Source organism: Sinohyriopsis cumingii, chromosome 7, assembly GCF_028554795.1.
Source record: "Sinohyriopsis cumingii isolate HCF-2022 chromosome 7, ASM2855479v2, whole genome shotgun sequence".
NCBI classification, from domain to species: domain Eukaryota; kingdom Metazoa; phylum Mollusca; class Bivalvia; order Unionida; family Unionidae; genus Sinohyriopsis; species Sinohyriopsis cumingii.
Window position 1 is genome coordinate 110,477,386 of NC_142967.1, and position 10,026 is coordinate 110,487,411.

The window sequence follows — 10,026 nt, forward strand, 5'->3', positions numbered from 1 at the left end:
GATGAAAATCATTACCAGATGGTCTTAGCAGAGGTCAGAAAACAAACTAAAGAAACCTATTCACACTTTGATGAACTTGTTGATAAAATCCCCACTAGAGACGAAATCAGTAGTGCAATTAGCTCTCTCAATAAAGATAAGGCATGTGGCCACGACGGTATTGTTGCTGAGCATTTACTGTTTGCGGACCCTCCAAGCAGTGTACAATTACTTGAAATTATATTCACAAAAGTGTACGAGGCCGAGAAGTACCCGTGCCACTTTAAACAAGGTTTGGTTATACCAATATTCAAAGGAGGGGGAAAGAACAAATTAGATATGAATAATTACCGCGATATAACTATAATTCCAGTGCTTCAGAAAGTTCTAGAACAAATTATATATAGTAGACTACTTATATTTTCTAAACAGATTTCTTTTCCAAATCCGTTGCAACAGGGTTTTAGAAATAATTGCGGTAGTATCACTGCAGCGTTCTGTATCAAAGAATCTATATGCTACTATTTGGATAAAAATACTCCTGTCTATGCTACATTTCTTGATAATGCTAAAGCCTTCAACACAGTTTGGCATAACGGGTTATTCTACAAGTTGTACAGACTTGGCATCAAAGGGAAGACCTGGCGCATCATGAAAGATTCGTTTGAGAGAGTAACAAGCTCTGTTTTATATGCGGGCAAGCTGTCCAAACGCTTCGATATTATGCAGGGTGTAGGACAGGGCCGTATCTTGTCTGCCTGGTTCTTTCTTGTAATGATAGATGATTTGATCACGGAATTAGATCACACTTTGCGAGGTCTAAATCTTGTTGATCTCCACCTGCCTTGTGTCTTATTAGCAGATGACACAACTGTAATGTCTAACTCGCGTCATTCAATGCAACAGCTGCTAGATACAATTTCCGACTATGCGAAAAGGTGGAGATTAAGATATAATGCAGATAAAAGTTGCACCATCTTGTTTACTAACAAAAGAACGACTGGTATACCTTCTTTTATGCTCGACAAATCTCCAATTCCGGCAGTCAAAAGTAAGAAGTATGCCGGCATACCTCTAAAATACAACTTAAAACCAAACGACGCGATAAAAGAAGCATGTGATAAAGGCAAACACTTGTTAAACTCTTTATATTTTATTGGTATCAGAGATGGAGGAATGAACCCTCTAACAAGTCTGAAGATTTGGAAAAGAATTATTCTACCCTCGGTCCTATATGGATGTGAACTATGGTCAGGTATCACAAACTCAAATATAGAAGAACTTGAGTTATGCCAGAGATATGCAGCGCGACGTATGCAAGCTTTCGATAAATATTCGCCTACGGAGGCAACAAGTAGTACCTTAGGACTCTGGTCAATGGAAGCATACATAGATAGGATGAAATTGCTCCTTTTCAACCGATTGTGTAAGGGCGATTGGACTTTTATCTGGAAAAAGATTTTCATTATGCGCCTATGTCAGTATCTGAACAACCCGCTAAAACAGACGGGATTTATACCTGATATTGACAAAATAACTAAGAAATATGGTATGGGAAATGTTCTTTTAGACTATGCAGAAAGTATACAAACTGAAGAAAAACTCATCTGGAATCGACATATTACTGATATTATCCAAAACCATGAAGAAACTACCTGGAGAGCAAATATGGAACTAAGGGATGATTTAATTCACTTCAGAAACATTCATTTGGACTTAAAACCAAGTAATATATGGTTTCTTGGGCGTAAATATCCATCCATGTTATGGCCTCTCTCTGAAGTAATGAAACTATATATCATGCTTGTTGGTAAAGTTATGGTATGCAAACTCTGTGGAAAAGAGACTGACGACAGAGCGAAACATCTTATTTTAGGCTGCGAAATGCTGCTTGAGGAACGAAATGTTTTCTTTGAGAGAGTGATTGACTCTTTAGAAGTGAGAGACGGGGTTAACTTATTCAATCAAGAAGACGATATATTGTTGGAGACACTTCTTGGAAGCAGGGTTGACTGCATGTCGTCTATTGACGATGACGTATCAGATAGGCTCATGTTGGTGACCGCAAACAGCATAGCTTCATTCTACAATAAAATGTGTGCCCTACTATCAACTAACATGCCCTAACATGATATTAAAAGTAAGTAGTAAATTAACATTAAATATAAACAATTAAAGGCCAAAGTCTTCTTGTCAAATCCGCAAATTTTGTTGTCTGACAGCTGTTTGTGTGTGCGTTTATGTATTTGTTTATGTATTTGTTTATGTTTATTTCCAAGAGATTTCTATATGGTTTTCTGTATTTATATATCTCATTTTGTAAACGCATTAGTTGACGATGTATATATCATGCTTGCGTTCTCGTCTATGATGTGTCTCATAATCCTATGATATGTATAATATGTATCTTAGCAACCTGATATACTCTTTGTTGTAGAGGTTACTAAGTCACTTAGACAGTCAGTCATAGATAAATGCATGCACGCACGCATACGCGCAAACAAGTATATATATGCATAAATACATGCGTCATATGAAGAAAAGAAACTACATATAGAATTACACTGTTATAAGTTTTTCATTTCATTTTCGTTGCTATCTCGGACTTAATGTTAAGCACATAACACTATAGACGTATTAACTTTTCGAAATATTATCATCATCAAGCAACTGTTAAAAGATCAGTGTCATGCTCCGCCAAATGATTGCAGATTTGCATAATTGCAGGTATTGAGATATTTCGTTTTGTCAATACGGTAGCTTACACAGTATTACAATTGTATTACTACTGTATCTTTGTCACTTTTCTGTTCTATTTTATGATCTTGTATTATTCTGAATTTGTTTAATCTGATGTAATCTCTTTTTAAAGAGGAAATAAAGTCAGTCAGTCAGTCATACATACATACATACATACATACATACATACATACATACATACATACATACATACATACATACATACATACACACATTACTAATAATAATGTAAGTATGATCATCTTCTTGGCATCAGTCCTCTAAGAGAGACGATGGTGTAGCTCCAAATTAAGTTGTTGTTTCTCCTTCTTTCTAGGTTCCTTTTCAGTTTGTTTTATGTTCCTGTCTTCCCCCGCTTTTTTGAACGCCCTGTCAAACAGCTAGACACCAGGTGGAATGGTTGTTAGCACAGCTATCCACGTAGATGAATTGATGTTGGCCGTCTTCATGTCCTTCCTGCAAACATCTTTGTAGCGCAGACGTAGTCATCCTTTTGATCGTGCGCCTTCTGCTTACTCCCCATATAACAGGTCCTTGGGAATACGGCCTAGGTCCTCTCGCTGAGAATGAAGAACATGCTCTTCATGTTGGCGCGTTCCATAACCGCTCTGTTGGATACTTTGTACTGGATGGGCAGAATGGTCCGCAGGCATCTCACGTGGAAGCTCTTGAGTTTCCTCTCGAGTCTCGCATATGTGGTCCAGGTTTCGCTGATGTAGATGAGTGAGATGAGCACGCAGGTCTGATAGACGCGCAGTTTTGTTTTCTTAATGAGGTTGATATTGTTCCAGACCCTCTGGTGCAGTCTGGCCATCACTGATGCTGCATTTGCATTCCTGCCGATCGCCTCACAATCAACGGAGAGTGAGTTGGAGATGCTAGACACGAGGTATGTGAAGTTCTCAACAACTTCAAAGTTATACCCATCGATGGTGACGGAGAGATTGGAGTCTGCGTCCTGTGTCATGACGTTCGTTTCCTTCAAACTGATGGTCAATCGAAACTCCTTACAGGCGTGGGAGAGGCGGCATACCAGCTGCTGAAGTCCATCTTCCGTGTGTGATGTCTGGGCTGCATCGTCGGCGAAGAGCAGTTCACGGATGAGGACCTCTGTGACTTTAGGCTTAGCACAGAGACGGGCGATGTTGAACATCTTACTGTCAGCACTGGTATGGATGTACACTTCGTCGCTGAAATCCTTGAAGGCATACATTAGAAGCATGGATAAAAAGATGCCGAAGAGCGTCGGCCCAAGGACAAAGCCTTGTTTGATTCCGCTGATGACTAGTAAGTCCTCCGATATTGTGCCATTGAACCACACTGTGTTGTGCATGTTCTATTTTAAAGAAATGACGACAGCGAACAGTTGTGGGGGGCAGCCGATCTTCTGCAGGAGTCTGAAGAATCCACTCGAGTGACACAGGTCACACGTCTTCGTCAGGTCTATGAAGGCGATCTAGAGGGGCATCTGCTGATCCCGACACTTCTACCGCAGCTGGCGTAGTGAGAAAATCATGCCTACAGTTTACCTACCGGCTCGAAAGCCACACTGGAACTATGGGTAGACGCGGAAGCCTATGATCTGCAAGCGCGCCAAGGGCAATAAGGGCGAAAGCCTTTTCTAAGATGCTGATGAGGAAGATGCCCCGGTAGTTGGTGCAGTCGATACGGTTTTCTTTGTTCTTGTACAAAGTGACGATGTTGGCGTCACGCGTGTCCTGGGGGATGTGTCCCTGTTCCCAGCAGAGGCAGATGAGTATGTGTAGGGGCTGCAGCAGTGCTGATTTCCCGCTTTTGAGGACTTCACGGGGAATGCCGTTGCTATCAGAAGCCTTCCCACAGGCAAAGCAATCAATGGCTTTTCTGAGCTCTTCCAGGATGGGCGGTGTGTCTAGTTCCTTCATGACTGGCCGGTCTGGGATGGCGTCCAGGTTGCATACACCTCGAGATAGTGCTCAACCCATCGCTGCAGTTGTTTCCTATGGTCTGTGATGACTTCACTCGTCTTGGACTTGAAGGGGGTCGCTTTCTTGATAACCTCATACATTCCTCTTGAATTCCTGGTGTCAACTGCTGTCTCTATACTGGTGCAGAGGTTCAGCTAGTAGATGTCGGTTTAATGAGAGCTTCCTGACGTTTGCTGATGAACTGCTATGTTTGATCATGGCTGCTTGCACAGCAGGTGTTGATGCATGGGCGACCCTTCTTCTTGACGCGGTGCAGCTTCTTTGGCAATATTCGAACCTTGCTGGCCACGAGAGATGGCCCTTGGCACTGTGGCAACTGAGGGTGAGGAGGACACTGGCTTGTTCGGCACGCCTGGTGATGACGAAGTCTAGCTCGTGCCATTGGCGTGAACGTGGGTGTCTCCATGACAACTGATGGATCTCCTTGCCTTTGAAGACAACGTTGGTCATACCTAAGCCGACATAGGTGGACCAGGCCTCGTAGTCAGCGTCCTCTCTAGAATTGAAGACTCATAGTAAGTAGAGGCCTTCATTGTTGGGGATACTGGATATTGCCTGATCCAGAGCCTTATTGATCTTGTCTTTTTACTCGTGAGTGGAGCAGAGGGTTGGCGTGTACACACTGAAGATGTTGACTGAGCCTGAGGCTGTTGATAGCCCGAGGGCAAGGATTCTCTCATTATCTGATGACGGAGGGTCAATGAAGGCGACTAGTGTGTTCTCTAAGCAAAGCCTACACCGTGCTGACTAGGTTCATCTGAAGGCGTCCCTTGCCAAAAGAAGGTTAGGTGGCGTCGATGATAGTTCCGCTGTCAGCCAGTCGGGTCTCCTGGAGGCAGGCAATGTCGATGTTCAGTCAGGAGAGTTCTGTGTCAATGACGGGAGTCTTCCGTGCATCGTCGATCTGCTTTAGGTAAGCGGTCAGTCGAGGACACATGGTCCTGATGTTACAGCTTTCTTATTTCTTCTTTGTGTCTTTCTTAGTGCGAAATTTGTAGCCCACTTGTCGAGATGGTTCTCTAAGCTCAACGCACCAAGTAAAGCAGGCAGGCCATGGCGGCAGCAACTTACTGACGTTGGACTGCCAGGCTTGAAGCGGGCGATATCTGTTCAGTAATAAATAGTGATCTCACCCACCGTCAGAAGTAATCATGGCGCTAAGCTTTACGCCAATCTAGCTTTGACTTAGAACCGGTAAACTGATGCTTCCTGTGTTGTGCTGACCCCGTACGATGACGCTGGAGCGTCCTATCCATTGAAGCAACGAAGCCTATCCATTGAAGCAACGAAGCCTGGGCAAGGTGGTATGGATAATCAGCTGTTACCCATGCAGCTGAACCCCCTCTCCACTCAGCTCGTGGACCCAAGGGAATGACGAATTCCGATACAGCTTGGCACGAACGGCGTTGAAGGAGTTGCCGTAATGACGTTGAAGTGAATGTCCGACCACATTAGGGACTCCGTCTCGGATTTACTCCCTTAGCCTTTCCCGTGAGTGGGTATGGCCGCAATGCAGCAGAGCTTTGGAATCAGTTTTACTTCTCCTTGATGAACTACCAACCAAACTGTACGAGTCCCATGAACCCGAAGCTACTGATTTTAATGAGCCAGTGGTCCGACTTCACCCCTTCTCTTATTATTGGAAACATGGTTCGCCGGACTTTGAAGCTGAACCACTCGCGCACGCCAGGAGCTGAATTTTAGTTGACAGAGGCGATCAGATACGCGAGCCGTATGGGGCATTTCTGGGAGGAGTGGGGCTCTTGTCTCCCACTCCCACCCCGACAACTTGGACTACAAGTATCATTATCATTTTTATGAGTGATGTATCCACATTGTTTATGATGTTTGAATATGACGTAGTAAACAATGCCAATGTTAAAAACAAAACAAGATTCAAGTTTAAATGGTTTTAGCAATGTGCACTCACAAATATATCGATGCACCAAACTATAGTTCTCCTCTTTTTCTCCTCCTCCTCTTTCTAGTCCTAGCAGTTATGTACGACACCTTAGATTCAAATGGTTTTATATATGGAATATGGTGGACAAATGTATAGCCTCAAACGGGAAATTAACAACGGAACGACACTATAGCATCAATTGGAAATGAACATGGGTGACGTCACCTTACCTGACTCTGGGATCAAATGCCGACAGTGCTACAAGGGGTTGGCATTTGGGTAGTGAATGAGTAACATAGTCCAAACATTTGAGGCAATGAGCATCTCTTTTCAAGGCAAATTAGTGACTCTGAAAAGAGTCGTTGTGTTTCTTTGTTTTACATTCTATCCTCCATCTTTATTTTGCACCATTTCATCAGTTCTGAACTAAATTCATTTTCTTCTTATTTTCCTCTGCTATTCAGCATGGATGCCCCATTTTTTTCTGATTATCCTTTCTCTATTCATCCAATATACATCGTAGATCAGGTGCTTTGTTCTCTGTAGGGTAGTTACTTCCATTTTGACTTTACCGTCCAGGGCAAACAAATCAATCCTTGGTGACTCATCATTTCCCCAATCTTCGTGACAAATTCATAGCCGTCACACGAACGCTAAGATGTAGTTTGCTGGAATGAAGGTACGATTACTTATGGTGAATTAACGACATTTTCGCCCAGCAAGGGAAAGTCAGTTTTATTCCTACACAGCAGAATGTTTAATTACTCCTGGGGGAGACATAAGCTCCTCATCCCCCAGGCATTTATGTGCTCACAGAACACTGTGTAATTCAGCTATCATATCGTAAGACTATTCAAATCCCTAACGACCTGAATAAAGAGCTATCCGTGCGTGGGAATGAACCCAACACGCACTCGTGTTAAGAAATGAATTTCAGATGGCCATCACTGAGCAGAGTTGTCAACCAAATCTGTACGTGTCGCCAGAATCGATTGGTCGCATGTATGAAGTCACATCGAGACACCAATTCTAGACTAGTGGAAATGGTTCCACATTGTCGCCAACCTACGAATGTCCGAGAAAGTCAATAAAGGAAAGGAACCCGGCAAAAAGGCGCGAACGCACCAGAGGCTTCAAACGCCAGCCCGTACTTGTTCAAATCAATTCCAGTTATTTTATTGGACAATAAAAAATTCTTAGCCACCTGTGCAATTGTTCAACTCAACTAAGTCAGAATTTATGATTTATTATAAAGTTGGAAATTAGTGTACAGAGTGTACATTCGATATAATAAATAAATATCAATTGGCAAAGTCAAAATAACTTATGAAGAGTCTGTATCACGCATAATACAAAATAGAGAATACAAATTTGATAGCGGTAACCAAACGGATCAAATTGGGATACTGAAAGATAGAGATAATACCAAAATGGAAACTGCATGATTCACTTAAGTAATTTCGACCTTTTACATATTGAGATTCCGGGGGTCATCATAAGGTAAGGCAGCACCTGATTTGTAGCGCTGCTATCGTCAGCCCACATGAGTCAGGCAGTATCACTCTTTAGCCCGATGATCAACCCGTCCATTGGACTGCTAGCATCCTAGTTGGTAGTTTGCTTAAATACTGAAGTGTAAATTTTCAGTTTAACAACAGCTGTACCCTCCTCTATTATTCAATAACAGGAGATTCGTTGATATGTGGATATTACCTGACTTCTGACTTTCTTCTTCCACAGTTATGTGGGTACCTGTGTCAGCATGTGCAAAATGTTTCCCATGCACCCACATACCACTCTGTCAAGATACCAGCCAGGGTTCTGATGCTTCTCTCCCAATGTCGCCAAAGTGAATTATTCAGCGAAGTTATTCTGCAATACATGTGGTCGTCCCAGGCAAACATATCGGTCCTTGTTTGACTGGTGGCTCTTCATTCCAAACTTGCTTTGTGATATAATACATACCCGCCACGCGGACTCCAAAATGCAATGCTTCCCGATGTTAGCTGGTTAACGTCCGCTTGCTGAAATGAATGGAATCACATGAATCCAATGGATGAATATCAAGGTACGATGAACAACTTCTCTTTATATACATGAAGCGCCGACGTAAAGGAAAATATCCCTCACACAAACCACCCATACAAAACATCTTAAATAGATAGCAGCGCAGACCGGAAAGGAACTCTCTTTTCCAACTTTTGCACATACAAACACTCTATCACAAACAAAACGCACTTTACTCCATGCCAACATATATTGAAGAAGGGAAACCTTTTAGAAAACATACCCCAAAAATTACGTAACATCACCAAATGTTCCAAAAACACACTATTACGCAAACAATGATAGTAAGTATTTCTTGTCAAGACACTAAACCCTCACATAAAAATACACATTAGAGTTGGAGATAGGTTTTCTATAGTGAAAAAGACACCCATACACAACTATCATACCATACTGGGGATAGTTAAAACCAAACTAAATCTAATATCACAAACCTACTATTAATCACACAACAAAATCAGTACTATCCTTTACACCATCTATACTACCCCCCCCCCCATGTTACAAACACATACACTATCCAGTGTGACTTGTTATAGCTTAGAATGTAAGAGAAGGAAATTAAATCTCACACAATATAGTATCCCTTACACCACAAACCTACTATCAATCATACTATTTATACTGTCCAACATCGCATACACACATAGTCCAAAACACCTTGTGTTAGATTAGAGTAGAAGAGAATGTGGTAATACTCACAAACATACAACCAAACACACGCAGACAGACAACCAGAATAAACGATGAAAGGTAAACAATAAAACTGTATCTAATCTCACAAACCGACTATCCATCACACAACACAAACATAATGCATCACTCCACCTGTACCATCCAACACTCCGTACACAGTCAACGACGCCTGTGTTAGCCTAGAATGTAGGAGAAGAAGATAAAATCTCACAAACATACTAATACACTCTACCCATACAAACACTATCCAAACCGCCTTGTGTAAGCATAGAAGTTTACAAACAAACCAAATCTCTCAAGCATAGTATTCATCACGCCTAAAAATAGTATCAATCACGCCACCTATACCGTTTAACATCCAATGTACCCACTATCCAAAGCGCCTTGGTGTTAGTGTAGAATGTAAACGAATGAAAGTAAATCTAAGACACATACTATCCAATACACCATCTATACAATCCAATACCCATAAGCACAATCTAAATCTCCTTGTTTAGCCTCTTAAATACCAATCTAATATCAGAAGACAGGGGAAGTCTGTAAACGAAGAAGATGAAATCGCACACATATAATATCTAAACATACGTATAACATCTAACAATCCATGCACATAATCCAAACACGCCTTGTGTAGTGTCTTAACTCTCAAACTAA

The 10,026-nt window shown here is 41.9% G+C and overlaps 1 protein-coding gene across 1 annotated transcript; it reads right to left on the bottom strand.

Annotated features, from left to right (window-relative positions):
- Nucleotides 1-4,268: 4,268 nt before the first annotated feature.
- Nucleotides 4,269-4,643, bottom strand: LOC149795928 (uncharacterized). The gene has a single exon (XM_089963889.1). The coding sequence runs from the start codon at nt 4,641-4,643 to the stop codon at nt 4,269-4,271; it is 375 nt and encodes a 124-aa protein (XP_089820015.1).
- Between the last annotated feature and the right edge of the window lie 5,383 nt (nt 4,644-10,026).

Bases quoted from the DNA above. Each gene is read 5' to 3' on its own strand.
- LOC149795928 (XM_089963889.1), bottom strand. From the start codon at position 4,643: ATGAAGGAACTAGACACACCGCCCATCCTGGAAGAGCTCAGAAAAGCC.